Source organism: Ictalurus punctatus, chromosome 16 (assembly GCF_001660625.3).
Source record: "Ictalurus punctatus breed USDA103 chromosome 16, Coco_2.0, whole genome shotgun sequence".
Classification (NCBI taxonomy): Eukaryota; Metazoa; Chordata; class Actinopteri; order Siluriformes; family Ictaluridae; genus Ictalurus; species Ictalurus punctatus.
The window spans coordinates 19542215-19562637 of record NC_030431.2 but is presented as its reverse complement, the minus strand read 5'-3'; the positions used below and the strand labels follow the sequence as shown (position 1 = coordinate 19562637).

Here is a 20423-nt window from a genome sequence, read left to right as displayed (position 1 = left end):
GATTGGTGGACAATCCGCTCTACCGCCTGTGATACAGCCAACCCATGTAATGTAAATACAGTGTACCTTTAAAAATAATTTAAGGTATACAACATGGACATTCTGAGGTAAAAGATACCAAGCCAGCAACAAGGAAAAGTACAGTTTAGTACCAGTTTTTCTGTGGGGATATATGTCTGATGACCACAAGGAAAACAACAACAACAACAACTGATGGCTGTGGTTACTGATGGTTAGGTTCAGGTGTAGCATAAGTGTGTGTGTGTGTGTGTGTGTGTGTGTGTGTGTGTGTGTGTGTGTGTAATCTGTCAGAGGGCGCTCGTGAGAGAGAATGCAGTGTTTTAAAAAAAACCCTCCGACTGTAGTTGTTCATTGTACACTGTAGGTGTTTTCCTGTGCACGTGTGGACTGACTTGTGTGTGTGCTCATGTTGGCTGTGGTGTAATGCGAAAGCCAATAGTCCATTAATACACTCACACATTCTGTCTCCACCCAATCGGACCACAGCAAGGCACCACGAGAGAGAGGAACCTGTCTTCAGCAAATGAGGAGAAGACGAGGATTACACACCGGACGAAAGTGCACTTATCACAAGGTACACTTTTAAGCAAAACACCGCAGGAAGTAGCCTCCTTAGATATGGATTAAAAGACGCGGCTCGCTAGTTTAGCCTCCATTTTCTTTGCTATGTGGCAGCCAGACAGAGACTTGCTTTCAGTTTCGAGCATAATTCATTATGCTTGGCTCGGTACGATAATTAATACCACTACGCCACAGTCTTTGTTCTGTTGTAGCATAAATACCAGAGGTAAATGTCTAGCGGAAATATCATGGCGTGTTACTAAGAAACAATGTCTTTTTTTTTTTTTTTTTTTTTTTTATCGCGAGTCATTGGACACAGGAGTTGCAGGGGAGTCGCCGTGAATATGGTTCCAGTGTCTGGAGCAGGAAAATGTCATCCAGCTGTAAATTAGACATCATAGATCAACTGGAAAATACCTAAATGATGATAATGTATAAGACATTATAACAGGCTTAAAGGATAAATACTAAAAGAAATTATAGACCCCTTGAATAAGGATCACCTCGCATTCCTATGCATTCCTCATATGTTTTTTCATCTAGGCCAGGGGTGTCCAATCTTATCCACGAAGGACCGGTGTGGGTGCAGGTGCAGGTTTTCATTCCAACCATACAGGAGCCACACCTGATTCCACCTGTTTAATCAGTTGATCTTGGTTTTTAATAGACTCAGGTGTGGATTCTGCTTGGTTGGAATGAAAACCTGCGCTCACACTGGCCCTTTGCGGGTAAGATTGGACACCCCTGATCTAGGCCAAAAACATTTGGCAGTCTATCAAACTCCTATTTTCTATTTAGTTGGGAAATTATTTAATAGACTATGTGGTTTCGAAGATTCATTATTCATTCAGTTTCAATGACCATTCCATCCTGGGCCATGGTGCATCCAGAGCCTATCCTACGAACACCAGGTGTGAGGCGGGAATACACACATGATGGGACGCCAGTCCATCACAAGGCAGCATGTACACACTTTCAAGCACACAGTTCACACCTAGGGGCAAATTAGAGTTGGCCATTCACCTACTAACATGTTTTTTGAAGGTGGGAGGAAATGTGCTTTTTCATGGCACACCAAGAAAACAGACAATGAACTAAATATAAAACAAGTAAATCAGCTTGAAAAAGCTGTTCACTAGGAAATACTGTAACAAGAATGCAAATACAAGTAAATAAGTTAATTATTTAAATTGTTAGGTACTTACTACTGATTACTAGTTCATTAATTTAAGTACTTAAAATCAAGTACTTAATGTTCTTTTTTACATTTACAATATGCTCTTTATGTTGATCTAAATTGCAAATGTGAGTGGTTACAGATACACATTCCAATCTTATTTATTATAAGCAATGCTGTAACAAAAAAGATTTTGACCACAGTATAACTGACCTTATAAAAATATTCATAGCTAATGCAATTTCAGTATTCAGTCCCTCCAGTATTTCATGATCACAGAAATTAATGCAAAATCAACAAAACTCCGTAATATTCGCAGAAGCTTGCAATTTTTCAGTATTACCGCAGATTTTCTGCAGATTTGGGCCAAGATGAATCATGTGGTATCATCACAATGTGCATTCAGCCCCCTTTGATTCATGTGCGTCGAACATGAGCACAGCTAAAAGGTCTCGTTTACCAAAAAACATCACTGCAAAAGACCGTGCAAAACAATTTTGTGCAATTGCAATTTCAACAATTCAAGTAGTTTTCCTCAAAAAAGCATAAAAAAACTCAAGAAATTGCATGGCAAATTTTGACAAAAAGCACAGCAGAAATAAGCATTTTTGGCTGCAACGATCACAAAAAAAAATGCAAGATCCTGTACAGGAGTGAGTATTACTTGACCTAGATTTAATTGGCCTCATGTCCATTATATAGTCCAGTGGTAAAATGCTGGTGGGTTTGGTGCTGTCCACAGATCAGGTGCTGAATTTGTCTGTACAGAATTTCTGATTTGTGCTGTGGCCATAAGGTTAGCAAACTTTATCAAACATTGCATTCAGTTATTAATAAAATTAAATAAAAAGTCACCAATGCAACCACAGCATTGCAACAACAGCTTTATAACAACTGCAAAGTACAGAGATCGCAAATCTCTTAGACACAATTTCTTTTGTCTTTTCAAACTGATCCTAATCTGAAAGAAAAAGGCCTTGATCTTGGATCTTGAGGCTGATCAGGTGTTTTCATGAACATATGCATTATGAATTTTTTTCAAACCACAATTTTAGCATCTGTTTTCTTTCAGGTCACATTTGAGTAAGAGCCATGAGGAAGTGCAGCCTTTGGACATTTTTTCCTGTTATGTTTTCATTCTTCACAGCAGCAGGCTTATGGGTTGTGTGAGTATTTAATCAAGTTTGCTCTCTCTGCCTGTAGCTTTACCGGACTAATGGTATATCTGGTTTCAAAATTACATACACATGCACTGCCGTTTGCTGTATGTATAACGTGAAGTTTATTCTGTGTCATGTGATACACTTTCATGTGTGTTACACTGTAATGTCACAAGCGTTTTGCTGACTGCTAATCTGTGTTAATGGAACTGAAGAGAGCTGACTTAAGATTTGAGAGAATGGTGGAGGTAAATCTTTCTTATATATTGAAAACAGCTATTTTATAGCAGTGGAGGATGACAAAATCACACCACTAAGCTCTGAATATAAGTAAGTTTAATGTTCTTCTTTTATACATTGTATCAAAATATCTTAATGTTATATTACATCATTATCCATCTGCTTTAAATCCGTTTGTTTTTCCACAGGAGATCAGTTTCAAAGTCACCTCCATATATAAGGTATAAATGAATGTTATACTCTCAAGACTTTAGGTTTTGGATCCCCATCTAATAGGAAGCTTGCCTTAATAATTTTTGAAAATATTTCCCTATCTTTTAGCATTGCAGGTGATGCTCCACCTGCCAGCTGTGTTTTTAGCCAAGTCATGAACATGGCAGCCTTTGTGGGTAAGAATAATGATCTGTGTGTACAGGTTTTGTTTTGTATAATATAATTTAACATGAATGAACACTAGCATCTTGTTTTAAAAAAAAACTACATGGATACTGGTATTATGAATATGTGTATTAGTTTACAGAACATGACCCCTTTTAACCCTAACCTTTGAAATGAACTCGACTGTGTACCAGGCCTTCTCACCCGATATCAGTGCCTGGTGTCACTAATGGTCTTGTGGATGAATGGGCACAAATCAGTGCAGCCACATTCCAAAATCAAGTGGAAAGCCTTCTCAGACGAGTGGAAGTTGTTATAACAGCAAAAGGGGACTAAATCTGTGTTAATGCCCATGGTTTTGGAATGGGCACATATGGGTGTGATGGTCAGGTACAGTGAGGGAAAGAAGTATTTGATCCCCTGCTGATTTTGTACGTTTGCCCACTGACGAAGAAATGATCAGTCTATAATTTTAATGGTAGATTTATTTGAACAGTGAGAGAGAGAATAACAACAAGAAAACACATATCAAAAATGTTATAAATTGATTTGCATTTTAATGAGGGAAATAAGTATTTGACCCCCCCTCAATCAGAAAGATTTCTGGCTCCCAGGTGTCTTTTATACAGGTAACAAGCTGAGATTAGGAGCACACTCTTAAAGGGAGTGCTCCTAATCTCAGCTTGTTGCCTGTATAAAAGACACCTGTCCACAGAATCAATCAATCAATCAATCAGATTCCAAACTCTCCACCATGGCCAAGACCAAAGAGCTCTCCAAGGATGTCGGGGACAAGATTGTAGACCTACACAAGTCTGGAAAGGGCTACAAGACCATTGCCAAGCAGCTTGGTGAGAAGGTGACAACAGTTGGTGCAATTATTCGCAAATGGAAGAAACACAAAAGAACAGTCAATCTCCCTCGGCCTGGGGCTCCATGCAAGATCTCACCTCGTGGAGTTGCAGTGATCATGAAAACAGTGAGGAATCAGCCCAGAACTACACGGGAGGATCTCGTCAATGATCTCAAGGCAGCTGGGACCATAGTCACCAAGAAAACAATTGGTAACACACTACGCCATGAAGGACTAAAATCCTGCAGCGACCGCAAGGTCCACCTACTCAAGAAAGCACATATACATGCCCGTCTGAAGTTTGCCAATGAACATCTGAATGATTCAGAGGACAACTGGGAGAAAATGTTGTGGTCAGATGAGACCAAAATGGAGCTCTTTGGCATCAACTCAACTTGCCGTGTTTGGAGGAGGAGGAATGCTGCCTATGACCCCAAGAACACCATCCCCACCGTCAAACATGGAGGTGGAAACATTATGCTTTGGGGGTGTTTTTCTGCTAAGGGGACAGGACAACTTCACCGCATCAAAGGGACGATGGACGGGGCGATGTACCATCAAATCTTGGGTGAGAACCTCCTTCCCTCAGCCAGGGCATTGAAAATGGGTCGTGGATGGGTATTCCAGCATGACAATGACCCAAAACACACGGCCAAGGCAACAAAGGAGTGGCTCAAGAAGAAGCACATTAAGGTTCTGGAGTGGCCTAGCCAGTCTCCAGACCTTAATCCCATAGAAAATCTGTGGAGGGAGCTGAAGGTTCGAGTTGCCAAACGTCAGCCTCGAAACCTTAATGATTTGGAGAAGATCTGCAAAGAGGAGTGGGACAAAATCCCTCCTGAGATGTGTGCAAACCTGGTGGCCAACTACAAGAAACGTCTGACCTCTGTGATTGCCAACAAGGGTTTTGCCACCAAGTACTAAGTCATGTTTTGCAGAGGGGTCAAATACATATTTCCCTCATTAAAATGCAAATCAATTTATAACATTTTTGACATGCGTTTTTCAGATTTTTTTTGTTGTTATTCTGTCTCTCCCTGTTCAAATAAATCTACCATTAAAATTATAGACTGATCATTTCTTTGTCAGTGGGCAAACGTACAAAATCAGCAGGGGATCAAATACTTTTTTCCCTCACTGTACATATGTGTACATATGAATAAGCTATTTTACACAACAGATGTTTACATATCATCCACAAGAGCAGTCTTCTGAAGCTGAGAAATGCTGCTTCCCTCAACTGCAGCCTATATTTCAGGACGCCCCTGTCAGTTTTCAGATAAGGTTAGTTGTAATATGATCATTTTTATGTTGTCAGGCTTCATCCTCGGGGTCCTCAGATACTTGCAACTGAAGCCAAGAGTGCGCAAACCCTGGCTCAACATCATCAGTTTGGTAGCTCTGTCCCTGGCCTGCTTTGGTATGACCTTGGTTGGGAACTTCCAGGTATGGTATGGATTATTGTCAGGTATTTCCCCTCGCTGAGTTTCAGAGCGCTTAGCAACAACCCGGAAGCGTGTTATCGTGCTCCGGGCTGCTTGAGCGCTCTGAGCGCTCTTAAACTCGGTGAGGGCAAATACCTGACAATTATCTTGCCAATCACTTTTATTTTGCTGACTATTTTGTCTGTCTACAGTATATGTTAAGGTTATTTAAGTCAAATTAAATATTTATGTTTTTATATAAAACAGTGGCTTTATTACAGTGTAGTCTTGATATTTTTAGGTAGGTGATCAATTTTGTTCACTGTTATCTAGCTGTCAAATGACGAGGAGCTCCACAATATTGGCACATCCATGACCTTTGGCCTAGGCACACTGTTTTGTTGGGTCCAGTCATTCATGACTCTGAAGGTCAACTTGAGGAACGAAGGCAAACAAGCTGGCATACCCCGCTTTGTTTTGTCTGGAGCAGTCACTTTCTGCATGCTGCTTTGTATCCTTCTCATGTCTATTGCACACACAATAGGTAAATCAGACAAGCAGAATGGGAGTATTAGAACATTAGTTTTTGAATCAAGTTGTTTATTAATCTTCTATAACTTATAACAAGCTTTTACCAATGAGGGGTTACTTTATGACTAATGTAAATATTGTATGTTATATCCCTGCACCAGCATCAGAATGTCAGAACACACACAGCTCTCTAAAGGTAAAGTCCCATATCATACTAACTGCTTGCTGTATGAATTCTGAGTTCAGATCAATTTTCTCGTGTACTGATCTTGACACAATATCAGATTTTGCGCTAATGGCCCAGCGTCTGCACATGCATGCCGCACGGGCACAGTGGGCACTGGTCATGTTCTTCTTGGTATTCCTGGGCACGTTTGCTATCGAGTTCCGTCACTATCACTTCGAGATTGTGTGCACTGATGACCAGGAGCCTCCAATGAGCCTGTCAGAGAGCTTCTCTGAGGTTTCAGAGTACCAATCAGACCAGCTATAGGACTCTACAGCAGAATTACTACAACTTCCATTGTTTATTATCTTCAATAATGATGCATGTCTGTTGAATGTAATCTCTATGGAGTGATCTGTGAAGGAGTAGGTTTCTTTCTCATAGGTAGATTACAACACCAAAAAAAAAGAGAAGCGTAAACAGACGTCACGTCTGAGCAAGAGCAAGTTTTTGTATTGCAGATGCCATTAAGTGTTTTACATGGAAAATGCTTGTATAGATACTGTAGGTACATATTATTAGATATGTGACTAGACAACATTTGTATTACTTGGAAAGGACACTAGATCAACTAAATAGATGGTAAAGTAGGCCCATGTCTGAAATTTAAGTATACAGTTTGAAACAGTAGTTCTTTGCACATTTTATATCAAGATCAAAATAAAAAAAAGTAATAAATGAAAGTGTGGCATATCTTTGACAATCATTATAACAGTATGTTTTTAATCATACTGTAATGAATCTATTTGCTGTGATTCAAGTCTTAGCTAATGAGATTCTACCACAGTTTAACATTACCATCTTCTTCAAATGTGTCTGAACTTCAGCTCTAGTTACACGATGCATTAGGAATAAAACACTGAATATATTCACTTAGCGGACAGGTTCAGCCAAAGAAACGTTAAATTGAGCATGCAAACTGACCTTTAGTTCACTAGTACAGAACCTTAACTGCTGAATAACCGTGCTTCAGCTACTGTAGTCATATTAAAAACACAGGCTAGGCACTGTTATCTTTCTTATCATTGTCGTCAACTGGGGCATATCAGTATCTTTTTGAAAATCACATGCATTCATGAGATTTTGCCATTTGATTCAGTTTTCGGTAGTGATGAAAATCATTCCAAACTTACTTAATGCCATTGTTCTGCAATATTTTCCACACAGTTTATGGTTTAAATTTAGAAATCTTGATTTATTTTTAGGTTTTGTTCCTTTATAAATTGTCTATGAGCTACATTACTGTTCCTACATGATAACGCGTTTAGTTGTTGCATATCCAAGTTGCACATTTGCTCTTTGCAATAACGGTTTTACATAAAGTTATTTGAAATAACATTTGAGAGTATAACATACGTTTACTAGATGGAGGAAGAGGTACAATTACAGAAAAAATTAATTCATAATTAATAACTTAAATTACACTTTCACATCAATACTGTTTCATAGCATAATAAAACATTCAAATTGAATGACAATATTATAAACCAACTTCATTGTGTTTTTTTAAAAATAAAATAAAAAACATATGCAAGCACCTGGAGTTTAATTAGGTACAACTATAATGCACTTGCTGCATCCCCAACCCATAAGTAACAAGCTACAACTTTCTAATCCAATCCAATGTCAGCCTATGTTCGCTAAAGTCCACTTGAGGAATGCTGACACTGTCCTGTCCTTGTGTGTTAAGCACTTCCTGTGAGTTCCAGCTGGCCAAAAGTTGTGAGGGTTGTATAATGGTTTCTCTCCTCTTCGGTCAGCTCCATGTTACCTGGTCGCACAACCACGGCCACGTTCAGCCCAGCATCCTCTGCTGCTTTTGCTTCTGCAAGGTGAGAAGATTGAGTGTTGACTGTTAATCTTCTCACCTAAGTGCTTAATGTAGCAGCTGCTGCATTCAGACTCTCATTTCACACAGTGCAGTGAGCAGAGATAACAGTAGATCTGCATTACAATATACAGTACTCTCCGACAGTATTGGAATGGCAAGGCCAATTCTTTTATTTTTGCTTTACACTGAAGACATTTGGGTTTGATATCAAAAGATGAATATGGGAGAATAGATCAGAATTTCAGCTTTCATTTCCTGATATTTACATCTATATGTGTTAAACAATTTAGATTATGGCACCTTTTCTTTGAACCCATCCATTTTTCAAGTGATCAAAAATATTGGAACATGTCACTGACAGGTGTTTCTTGTTGCCCAGGTGTGCCCCGTTAGACTGACTGTTTAAACAATTACTAGCTCTGAATGTCTACTTTTGTTTTATGCCCTGGGTTTCACCTGTGAAGACTGCATTTGTTGTTAAAAAGGATAAACCAACAGGAAGACCTGAGAGCTGACTATGGGAGAAACACAAGCCATTTTGTAGCTGAGAAAAGTGGGAAAAATCAGAGCCATTGCACAAGCATTTGGCATCGCCAATACTACAATTTAGAATGTCCTGAATAGAAAGAAACCACTGGTGTACAACCAGACATCGAATAGGACTCAAAAACAACAGTCGGTGACATCAACAACCTCCACAGGGTAGGAGTGAAGGGGTCACAATCCACAGTTCAAAGAAGTTGCCATACCACAAGATGCAAAGCACTCATCAGCTGTAAGAATCAGAAGGCCAGGTTGGAATTAGCAAAGAAACACAGAGTTCAACTACAGAAGTTAAGGAACCAAGATACCAAAGTGATGGAAAGGCCAAAGTAAAGTGTGGAGAAAGAAAGGATCTGCTCATGATCCAAAATATACGAGCTCATCATTCAAGCACATTGGAGGTAGTGGCATGGCTTGGGCTTGCAACTAATCTTTAACGATGATGTAACTCGTGATGGTAGCAGCAGAATGGAGTCAGAAGTCTACAAAAACATCCTGTCTTCCAATTTACAGAGAAATGCATCCAATCTAAATGGAAGGAACTTCATCATGCAGCAAGACAATGATCCAAAAAGCACTGCCAACAGTACAAAGGACTTCATCATTACATCATCACCTTCTGAAGAGCAGACTAAAGGGAGAAACCCCCCAAAACAAACAACAACTGAAGGAAGCTGTAATACAAACCTGGAAAAGCATCAGAAAAGAAGAATGCAACAGTTCGGTGATGTCAGTGGGTCGCAGGCTTGATGCAGTTATTGCAAGCAAAGGATATGCAACCAAATATTAAGTGTTATTTACTTTAAGATGAGCTGTTCCAATAATTTTGCTCACCTTAAATTGGGTGATCAGCCACCAATGGTGCCAGGTTCTAAGTTGTTTAACACACCTAGATGCAAATATCAGGAACTGAAAGCTGAAATTCTGAACTATCATCTCATTCATCTTTTAATTTCAAACCCAAATGTCTTCACTGTATAGCAAAAACAAAAGTATTGGTCTTGCAAATGTATACATATATGTTAATTACTATTAGTATACATCATGTAATACCTTTGCATATTGTTGGCTAAAAGTATGATTCCCAATATATACACATCTTTACATTCAACTGAAACCTTTTCACTTGTGAAATATTGCAAAATTGTATGTTAATGTTATGGAATTTGAAAGGCAATCCATCCAGAAATCTTTCTGGAGATATTGAAAAGGTTTAAAAGCTTTTTGAAGCTTTAAACTCCGACTGTGCAGTGGGTGGAAATGCCATTATTTGTATCTATTTGAATGATGCGGCCAAAGATTTGGTTACTATCAGAGTCTTTACTACTGCATGACCTATGCTTTTATGGACCAAAGACCACAGCCTCACCCTCTTTTTCCATTGGCTCACAGGACCAAAGCTCAAGAATTCACATTTCAAAACTCTTGTACTGCCATAGCAAGTTGACAAAAAATATCACCTTACATCGTTTTAAACAATTTACATAACATATTAGACAGTGGTATTTATTATTACTTTTTAAATGTCCTCTGAATGTGGTGTTTATCGTGTTTATCCAAACTCATTAGGAGTTGAGAAGGAAGAAGCCATATGAAAACTAAAAAACATAAATTACAGCCATTTTGTACCCACCTCGTGTGACATCTGTTAAGAACATAATGTCTTCTGGGGAGCAGCCAATCCTGTCTGCAATCTTTTCATAGCTTTTACTTTCCACTTTGGCACCAATGTTGGTGTCAAAGTGACCGTCAAATAGCTACAAGAGACATTTAGAAAGATGTTTAAATACTACAACCTACTAGAAAACGTAATCAGCACGTATTAAATGAAAAGCCGCCAAATCAGAACTTGCATCTAATAGATCTCCTTCAACTGAATAGCCAAAGAGTAGCTTCTGGGCTTCTATGCTTCCTGAAGAATAAATGTAGACTTTAAAACCATATTGTCTCCATCTTCTTATAGCAGGAACGACATCCTGATACACTCTGCGTCAGAACACAAACACATAAGTCCAGAAGAGCCAACTGTATCCACTTTTATGCATACAAGTTCATGACCCTAAATGAGGAAAAGTCAAAGAATTTCAAAGAGAAAAAGAGAGAATTAACCAGTATTTCAGACATCTCAAATGTGGAAATTGGTCAAATTGATCCATAACATAATAGGAGGGTTAAGGAGGGGGAAAAAGGGCTGTTCCTCCATACTTACTCGCCTTTAATCTTCCCTGAAGCATAGGCTGCTCTCCACATGTGACCTTGCAGCTGCTTGAGAGCAGTGGTCTTTCTGTCTGCAGCCATCTGCCACAGGACACTATCCACCACCTCCCGGATTGCCTTCTCTTCATCAGTGTGGACCGTCTGGTCTACGGCATGAACTGGGCACGCTCTATTCTGCTTTAAGTCTTCCTCAGTCTGAAAAAACATCATGTTTCAATGAAATATGGCTGAATCAGGGAGCAAAGTGCAACACTACAACCTACTAATAATAGTATAACCTAATAATAATAATAATAATAATAATAATACTGCCTAATACTAATGTAACTTAAAGCTATAGTAAATGTTTTATGGAAAAAATATGATTATTGAGTCAGGAGACAAAAATACCCTGAAAAAAATTATATTTTTTTAAAAGAATTAATAATCTGAGCTGCTTTGAGTCATTCCCACAATCCTGTAACAGTAATTTACAGTCAGCGACATGAGGTCAAACTTGCTAAGTATTATCAAATATTATCAAGTTCTCATGCCAACTTTAAGCATAAAAAGTAATCCAGCTAAACTGTGACATAATGGAGCCAGCAGCCACTCAGGAAAGAGAATAAGAGTGTGAGACAGTGAGATTGTAATATATGCAATAAACTGAAAAAAGGATTCAGGAGTAATAGAGCTTTAGATTTGGTTCTTGCCAAACAGGTGAGGTATTTATTTGTCCCCTGATCTGGCAAAACTAGTGAATAATGGTCATCTACTTTATCCTTGTTGTGGAATTTGTATCACTAACCAATTGCAAAACTGTTTTAGTTAAAGAGATAAACCTATATAACTGGCTGCATTTTTTCAAATGTATACCTGAACCTCAAACTTGGTTATATCCCCTTCAGTATGTTCATTTTATCTAATGATTTGTGTCTTTTAACTAACTTTGTGAACCCTTTAGAATTTTCTATATTTCTGCATAAATATAACCTAAAATATCATCAGATTTTCACACAAGTCCTAAAAGTAGACAGCATAGCATAATTGCCTTGACCTAGAACTCTTAATTTATTATATACCGTATGTGTGTGTGTGTGTGTTGTTCATTCTGTACAATGTGTTATTTATGACACCACAGAATACTTAGAGAATCTGCATTACACAGCAATAATCATAAGGCATGCTTTAATATCTAGTCATGGTGAGAGCTAAACAGCTGACCTTAGATAACAGACAGGCCTGTGTTCAAAGTAGAAGGTTTTGCTCTTTTACCTAATACCTTAGTAAATGTGACAATGTCAAAGTATTAATTATGATAAATACTTGCACCATGGCCTAAACCGCATACTACCATACTAATAGTATTTCAATAGTATTTTTTTTTTTTTTACTATATCTATTACAGTACATCTTTTAGCTTTAACCACTGTAGAACTGTATGCATAACTGGACAAATGTGAGCAAATAAATTATTTAAATATGAAGGCTACAGAAAATATGTTGTGTTTAAATAAAAAAAAATAATAATAAATGTATGGTTTCTCCCTTTCACCATTTCCCCTACAAACTGTACAGGTGTGCTTTCTGTTTCTTAACAAAGAACATCCATGTGTGCTTTAGACAGGTTTGGCCACATTTCCAGTTTAACTTGTTTTCAAACAGAACAGTTTTAAGCTGGCACATTTCAGGAATCCATGTAGTGTAAAATAAGCAGTACATGTTAAACCTTAGAACTCCGAGGGCCCTGTACCCACTGTGTGTCCAGTGCAGGCAGTAACTTGACAAAGGTGTGTAGATCCAACAAAACAAAGGGGTTGAGTTGAATGGATAGATTACCAAAAAGTGAAACTGAGTGAAATGCAATCAAAATCAATTCCTCTCTTTCTCTTTATAAAAAAAAAACAAAACAACAAAAAACACTATGACATTTTCATTAAGACACACTCACAGAGGGGGCAATAAGTATTGAACGCGTCAACATTTTTTTCAGTAAATATATTTCCAATGTGTCTATTCACATGAAATTTTCACCAGACTTTGGTATTAACTCAAGAAATCCACACATATAAAGAAATCCTAACATTAAAGTCCATAAATGAAGTTATGTGTAGTAAAATGGAATACCACAGAAAAAAGTATCGAACACACTAAGAAAAAGCAGTTCTCCAAGGCAAGATAAGGTAAGGAACCAGCTGAAATCCGTAAGTAGTTAGAAAGTAATTATACCTCCAATCTGTGCAAATTAATATCAGCGGGGTTGGTAAATTGATGGTCTATAAAAAGGCTTTTCTTTACCAAGGTGTCACACAAGAAAGTTCTCATGATGTGTAAAAACAAAGAGCTCTCTCAAGACCTTTGCAACCTTGTTGCAAAACATATTGACGGAATCGGATACAGACATATGTCAAAACTTCTGAATCCTCCCGTAAGCACTATTGGAGCCATTATCCACAAGTGGAAGAAATATCACGCTGTAATCAACCGGACACGCACAGGAGCTCCTCGCAAGATTTCTGACCAGGGAGTCAGAAGAGTAGCCTGAGAGCCAAGAGTTCTACTGGTGGCTCCTTAGACAAGTATTGAGCAGTGGTCACACGCCGAGCTTTTAATCAATCATTTCTGACACTCCCAAAACTTTGTTCTTGGACGCGTTTGGCGACAATGGCACTAAAGCGTTATGCGTCCTAAGGCTGGCAATCTCGATTCACAAGAATTATTTAACAATGTATGATATTATGACTGTGACGGCAAAATCTGGCTGAAATAGTATAATGTAAAGCTGGGTTAACAGGCACAGCAGTGTTCCTGGGTTTTGTTTTGTTTTTTGCCTGCCCATTGATAGACAGGGACAAAGTATGCATAGCAATATAATGTGCTGCAATGAAGAATTCCACCTAAAACATGCAACTATTTTGGGTTTACCTGATCAGATGAACAATAACATCAATGTATAAGTAATAAATTGGCAACTATGTGACTGTAAGTCAACGCTGCAGTAAATTACCTGTTTCTTTAGGAGCTGTACATCCTGCTTGCACTCATCCTCTTCCCAGTGCGCACCCAGGTACTCCTCCAAGTGCTCTTTGATATATGGAAATAAAACATCCTGCATGGAAAATGAGCGTTAGACAACCCACATTCATGCGGTTACACTACAGATGGCAGTTTGATCACAGGATTCACAACCATTCCTACCTTTACAAACGTGATAGGAGTCGTAGTTCCTTCAATGTCCAACAGAAAAACGCTAACGTTCTCAGGAACTGTAATCGTTGCCATTTTGGGTTTTTTTTTTTTTTTTTTTTTTTTCAAATGGACAACGACAGTCTCGTCACGACGGTTTACGGTAACAAATGGGTATATTAAAAAGTGGGTTGAATAAACCCGGTTAATGCCGGTCAGAGTAGCTAAAACGGTTCATAAGAGAAATTGCACACTAACCAACTAGCAATGTGCTAACACATGGCTCAGTCAACGGGTTGCCAGGTAACTGTAACTATAATCCCCTTAATAATTATAATTATAATAATAATGCTGTGTTCATATTCAATCAGTTAAGGTTGTTAATTCACATTATTATATATAATAATTATATTGTTGTATCAGTTGTAACAATACAAGATACACAGTTTTGTCTTTTTTATATTTATCCAACACATCCAACTTCTGCTATTATACACACACACACACTCACTCACACACACACACACACACACACACACACACACACTTTATATTTATTTATTTATTTATTTATTTATTTATTATTATAATTATTGTTGTTGTTGTTATTATTGTCTATGTCTTGTTGCTGTTTTGTACAGTTGTGCACTAAAAGCATACTTGCCAATAAACCGGATTCTTATTATCCATCCATTCATTTTCCATACCACTTGTCCTACACAGCGTCGTGTGGAGCCTGGAGCCTATCCCAAGCAACTCAGGACACAAGGCAGGGGACATCCTGGACAGGGTGCCAACCCATTACAGGGCGCAATCGCACTATATACAACAAGGATGGATCCTAACGTTTATTAAGGACAATCTGGCAACTCTGAACGATGGCTCTGGCCTACCAACTTGCAACTTGTTTAGGATCAAGATCCAATGATTTGCACATCATGTACCCAAAGTACTTCCGGTAAAAAATAATTTGAAGATCAGTGAGTCTGCGTTTCCGCAACGGCCACTTCATGTAGATCAGCGAGAAGATCTGCCGAGTTTGCTGGGATGCGGAATTGTTTAACACGAAGGCTTCCGTAAAACGTCAGATAGTCGATAGCAAATGTAAAAGAAAAAAAAAATGTATATAAAAAAAAAGAAAAAGAAAAGAAAAAAGAAACGTGGGAAAATAATTTTTAAAAAATACTTTTATTGAGTGTAAGTATCATAGTTACCTACTATGTTGCTTGTATATAATAATATGTTAATTAAAGTCAACCATGCAGAATATATATATATATATATATATATATATATATATATATATATATATATATATATATATATATATATATATATAATTACCATAAATATTTTTTTTTATAATAACCTTATTTCAAAAATAAACATGTGGGGGAATAAATGTGGTTATATGCAATTTTAATATTCACCATTCATATTTTGTTTAAATTACACAATTAATTTAAATTATGTTTGTGTAATTGTGCAATTCGATTCAACTCGATGAACTTTACTGGCATGACTGTTAAGGTAGTTACAGTATTACCAGACCACTGAAATGACAGACTTTTACTTATTCTAATACATGTTATGCAAATACATACTAAAGCAAAAGTCTCTCGCTCTCTCTCAATTCAATTCAAAGTACTTTATTGGTATGACTATAGATAAGCATCAATATAGATAAGAAAGCAGAATAAAAATTTAAAAATCTCTCTCTCTCTCTCTTTCTCAAGTCAAAAGTCTTTATTGGCATGACAAATATTAACATTTGTATTGGATACAGACTTTAGGAACACATTAGAAAATAGCTACAAGTTAATAAGTTGACAAGTTACAATTTGTTTTTAAATAAAATAAATAAAATTCTGTGTGTGCAAGCGCGCGACTGTGAATGTCCTTGCAGCACGCCCCTTTATCCAGACATCACGCCCCTTTCCCCGCGCCCCGCCCCTTTCACCCCGCCTTCTCTGATTGCGTCATTGCGTCATCGTCCGCCATTTTAACAAACGGGTCAGGGTGTTTGTGTTTGCCGTTGTGTCGTGGTCTTTTTCAGAAATAGCCACACTAATCCACAAAGGTCGTTTTACCCGATTACCGTAGCCCAAAAAATGCAGGCAGAACTCGAACAGACCGACTTCAGCACGGATGAGTTTCCAGAAGGATCCAAAATAAACGCAAGCAAAAATCAACAGGATGATGGGTGAGTGGCGCTGCTAGGCCGGTGCAGGCCCCAACAGTGCTACGGCTTAGCTAGCTAACATTGCTAGGCTAGTTTAGCTGTTAACGTGACATTTTGTTGTGTTTAGCTTATTTTAGGGTTGCGGTTTGTTTCTAAGTTGCATTTTGACTTCGATAGTATTCAGATTAATGGAAAAGTGACTTAGCAGACGAAAGCTGGCTGCACAAACTATTCTCCGCAGTTTGTCTCCCAACATCTAAGCTAGCGTTTGCAGAAAATTCAAACGTGGCGTGCATGTTAACTCGCTGGCTAGATCGTTTACAGCAAGTTTGTATTGATTAGCTAGCTGTTCCTTCTAACTGTATTTTTGAGTATTCACCTTTCGTCTATTAGCTAAGGTATTTATCGGCTTTTAGTTCAGTTAATGTTGTTTAACTGATCAATTTCCGCCCGCGTGATTACCTTGGCTGTATTGCACTTTAGGCTAATTTGGTATGCATGATTTCTGTTTCTCAGTAACGTGTCCCTTTTGAACATCTAAAAGCTTAGTTGTGTTTCAAGCCCAACTTTCAAATCGATTCTGTTTGCGAATGAGTTCAGAAAATGACTGATGTCCCCCCCCCCCCCCCCCTTATTTATTTTTTTTTTTACAGGAAAATGTTTATTGGTGGTTTGAGCTGGGACACCAGTAAGCAAGATCTTAAAGACTACCTGTCTAAGTTTGGTGAGGTGTTGGATTGTACCATCAAAACAGACCCGATGACCGGCCGTTCCAGAGGTTTTGGGTTTGTGCTCTTCAAAGATGCACAGAGTGTGGACAGAGTGAGTGCAACTTGTCTTAAAAACATAATAATAAAAAAATCCTGCTAGTATTGTATACTGTTAATCCTTATCACTTAAATTAGATTAATTTCTGTAATTGCCATGAAAATCAACAAAACCAAACAAAAGTGACTTTTGTTTTTGCCCGTATTAAAATGGTTTCTGTTCCTTCAGCACATCACTGTGAGTGAGATGGAATACATGTTTAATTGTTGCTCGCGTGAAGATCAAATATAGTTTATTTTTTGCTTTTGTGTCTCATCCATGTAGGCATTTCTCTTCTAAATTTTATTGTTAACACTTAAAACACCTTACACGTTTTTAGGTTCTGGAGATAAAGGAGCACAAACTGGACGGTAAACTGATTGATCCAAAGCGAGCCAAAGCCATGAAGGGGAAAGAACCTCCGAAAAAAGTATTTGTTGGGGGTCTTCGTCCAGAAACATCAGAGGAACAAATTCGGGAATATTTTGGATCCTATGGAGATGTAAGTCGTGCGAGTTATGTTATTTGCTCAGTGTCGCAGATGCATCGTTACACACTGCTTAAGTGAGATGGATAGAATTGGTCTTTACCAGACATACTGTTATCGAATAGTAACCATTTTCCCCTTCTTAATATAGATCGAAAATATTGAACTCCCTGTGGACAGCAACACGAACGAGAGGCGAGGGTTCTGCTTTGTAACATATGTCGATGAGGAACCTGTTACGAAGCTTCTGGAAAATAGATACCACAATGTGGGAGCAGGAAAGGTATGTCTAGCACAGTGGCTTTTTATTTGAACAAAAATGGGTACTCATTACTGGCATGTATTTAAATCAGTCTTTGCTGTTGTTGTTTTTAGTGTGAAATTAAAGTTGCCCAGCCTAAAGAGGTCTACAGACAGCAGCAGAACAGAAGTGACCGGGGAGGAAGAGGAGGATTCAGAGGCCGTGGAAGAGGAGGTATTTAATCTGTTTTGTTTACAAGCACTGTAAAAAAAATATAATATAATATAAAATAAAACAAAACATCATTGGTGGTACTGTTTGCTTATTAGTCTTCAATTCCAAAAGCTCATCTTTGTTGTTTCTTTCAAACACTTTTGTTCAGGACCAAGTCAGGGCTACAACCAAGGTTATGGTGGCTACTATGGACAGAACTATGGAGGCTACGGCAATGGCTACAGCCAGGGCTATAATGATTACTCTGGGTATGACTATACAGGCTACAACTACCCAAATTATGGATATGGACAAGGCTATGATGATTACAATGGTGAGTGTAAGTATGCAAAATCCATATTGAAAATACTGGCAACTTCAGCAAACTACTCTTGAATTCTAATTTCGTTTTTATTTAATATTTAATTCCAATAGGTCAACAGAGCAACTATGGCAAGGTATCCCGGGAGGGTGGAACTCATCAGAACAACTACCAGCCGTATTGATGAAATGACTTGACCTGCCAGAATTTATGGTAAGATTATAATCCAAGCCTTTCATTTGTCATTATGTATGAACTTTAAAGATCAATAGACAATGCTGACTATCCTAAAACAGATTGGTATGCATTTTCATGCACCACATTTTGAAAATTTAAGGATATGTCTATAGATCTTTAATTGCTAATGCTTGCACAGCGGTGTCTTTAAAAAATCTCTTCAGAAAAACGTAAGCGTTTTTCTGTAGATTTTCCCGCTTTTCTCCCTGCTTTTTAACAGGTGATCATAAGGAAATAACATAAAGTTGATAGCATTGCTAACAGGTAAAGTACTGCTAAAGGGTACAGAGTAAGGGCACCTCTCCTGATTTTCCGTTCTTTCCCTAATTCTGATTATTATACCTTGTTTGTACCTGCCAGTGGGGACTTCATTGCAGGCCGTGTGTCACCTGACCACGAAATTCTCTGGGCGTCGCACATAGCGGGCAGAGAGCACGGCATGCACGAGAAAACGCTGTCCTGTGGTATGGTCTCTTCAAATTTCCTGTACCAGCGTTAAAGAGCAAACGTTAAGCAGGAGATCTCTCGTTTTCCCTTAATTTATCAAGGTTTTGTTTAACAGTTTTAAAATGGATTTTTTACAGGTATTTAACAGTGAACCCTAAAGTGTTTAACCTTTTGCTGTTTGTATTCTCCTTTTTATTTTAGTGTTCTTGTATTTCAGTTCTGGAGCTTCAGTGTTTTTATTTTTTCTTTTGTTTGTCTAAAATGGTTCCCACCCCATAAATTGTATAAAACTCATAATGCTTGCTTTTTCTTTAGAGTCCATAGAGAACTTCAAATGGTACACCTCAGTCCTTTTCCTTAAGACATAGATGATAAAGATCATATGTAAACCATTTTTGTGAAGCCATAAAAAGCTAACATGCAAGCTATCAAGGTGTCATTTACTGTTTGGAAATTACCTTAAATTTGATGAGACACATGAGGTATGCTCCTTTTTGGTGTCCACTAGCTCAGCGGAGCTAAATGTATCTCTGAATATAGACATGCTTTCAGTAACATTAAGTTGTACATATGATCTTTAGTCTTGAATGGTGATCTTAATAGCTTAAAGTCAACAGCTCACGAAGTTAAACTGAAACATGGAGGTGGTCTTTTTCAGTGAGATTCTAGCCCTGTCAAAATAGTTAATGTTTCATCTCATCTCTTTTAGGTGGGCAGACTGAGTGATCGTACCCTGGAGGCAGCTCATGGATACCCTGTTCTTCTTAATCAAAGAGCGGCTTGATTTTAAAAATACTTTTGTTTCATTGTCCTCTGATGAAGACATTCACAGTCAGACCTTGTAAATATTGTTTCCAAGTTTCTTATCCTGTGCTTTGTTGAAGTAGATCCTGAAAGTTTTGTGCTAATGTGTACTTAGATCCTGATTTGGAAAGTGTCCTTTTTGTCTTAATTTTTTTTTCAGTTTTGGATAAATGGAAATTAAAATTGGGGTACAAAACATGATTGTGTGGTGGTTTTCTTTATTTATTTAAATTGGACTCGATCCCCCCCATCTTTGACTATTGAAGACATCACTTGCAGGGTAAAAAAAATTGTAATAAACTAGATCGATAGCTAGATTTGAATTGACTAATTGTTTTGTTAAAGTTTTATTAGGT

General features: G+C 37.9%; 3 protein-coding genes across 9 annotated transcripts; 2 read left to right on the top strand and 1 right to left on the bottom strand.

Annotated features, from left to right (window-relative positions):
- The first annotated feature begins 314 nt into the window (after window positions 1-314).
- On the top strand, window positions 315-7262 carry tmem150c (transmembrane protein 150C). The gene is made up of 8 exons (XM_017488854.3): window positions 315-595; window positions 2832-2925; window positions 3196-3249; window positions 3348-3380; window positions 3481-3548; window positions 5709-5836; window positions 6148-6325; window positions 6630-7262. Exons 2-8 carry the CDS (start codon window positions 2852-2854, stop codon window positions 6836-6838), a joined length of 744 nt encoding a protein of 247 aa, XP_017344343.1. The 5' UTR covers window positions 315-595; window positions 2832-2851; the 3' UTR covers window positions 6839-7262.
- On the bottom strand, window positions 6998-19257 carry enoph1 (enolase-phosphatase 1). Of its 2 annotated transcripts, none has more exons than XM_017488852.2 (6): window positions 14340-14623; window positions 14149-14250; window positions 11155-11357; window positions 10799-10931; window positions 10579-10702; window positions 6998-8396 (listed from the first exon to the last, which is right to left on the bottom strand). In XM_017488852.2, the coding sequence occupies exons 1-6, from the start codon at window positions 14421-14423 to the stop codon at window positions 8257-8259; spliced, it is 786 nt and encodes a 261-aa protein (XP_017344341.1). In that variant the 5' UTR covers window positions 14424-14623; the 3' UTR covers window positions 6998-8256. The 2 variants fall into 2 exon arrangements, with proteins under 2 accessions (XP_017344341.1, XP_053542894.1); XM_053686919.1 differs by lacking the exon at window positions 14340-14623 and adding an exon at window positions 19159-19257 and having other exon boundaries at window positions 7910-8396.
- Window positions 16307-20265, top strand: hnrnpdl (heterogeneous nuclear ribonucleoprotein D-like). Of its 6 annotated transcripts, none has more exons than XM_047161092.2 (8): window positions 16307-16530; window positions 17163-17331; window positions 17657-17818; window positions 17955-18086; window positions 18179-18278; window positions 18427-18591; window positions 18693-18792; window positions 19177-20265. In XM_047161092.2, the coding sequence occupies exons 1-7, from the start codon at window positions 16439-16441 to the stop codon at window positions 18761-18763; spliced, it is 891 nt and encodes a 296-aa protein (XP_047017048.1). In that variant the 5' UTR covers window positions 16307-16438; the 3' UTR covers window positions 18764-18792; window positions 19177-20265. The 6 variants fall into 6 exon arrangements, with proteins under 6 accessions (XP_047017048.1, XP_017344337.1, XP_017344338.1 ...); XM_017488848.3 differs by having other exon boundaries at window positions 18427-18597; window positions 19973-20265; XM_017488849.3 differs by having other exon boundaries at window positions 18427-18597.
- The last annotated feature ends 158 nt before the right edge of the window (window positions 20266-20423 follow it).

Bases quoted from the DNA above. Each gene is read 5' to 3' on its own strand.
- enoph1 (XM_053686919.1), bottom strand. From the start codon at position 19,257: ATGCCGTGCTCTCTGCCCGCTATGTGCGACGCCCAGAGAATTTCGTGG. The intron at 10,932-11,154 runs GTAAGTATGGAG...GTTCTGACGCAG, and splicing joins TCAGGGAAGATTAAAGGCGA to AGTGTATCAGGATGTCGTTC. The intron at 10,703-10,798 runs GCAAGTTCTGAT...TGTCTCTTGTAG, and splicing joins TTGAAGGAGATCTATTAGAT to CTATTTGACGGTCACTTTGA.
- hnrnpdl (XM_017488848.3), top strand. From the start codon at position 16,439: ATGCAGGCAGAACTCGAACAGACCGACTTCAGCACGGATGAGTTTCCA. The intron at 17,819-17,954 runs GTAAGTCGTGCG...TTCTTAATATAG, and splicing joins ATTTTGGATCCTATGGAGAT to ATCGAAAATATTGAACTCCC. The intron at 18,087-18,178 runs GTATGTCTAGCA...TGTTGTTTTTAG, and splicing joins ACAATGTGGGAGCAGGAAAG to TGTGAAATTAAAGTTGCCCA.
- tmem150c (XM_017488854.3), top strand. From the start codon at position 2,852: ATGAGGAAGTGCAGCCTTTGGACATTTTTTCCTGTTATGTTTTCATTC. The intron at 3,549-5,708 runs GTAAGAATAATG...TTATGTTGTCAG, and splicing joins GAACATGGCAGCCTTTGTGG to GCTTCATCCTCGGGGTCCTC. The intron at 5,837-6,147 runs GTATGGTATGGA...ACTGTTATCTAG, and splicing joins CCTTGGTTGGGAACTTCCAG to CTGTCAAATGACGAGGAGCT.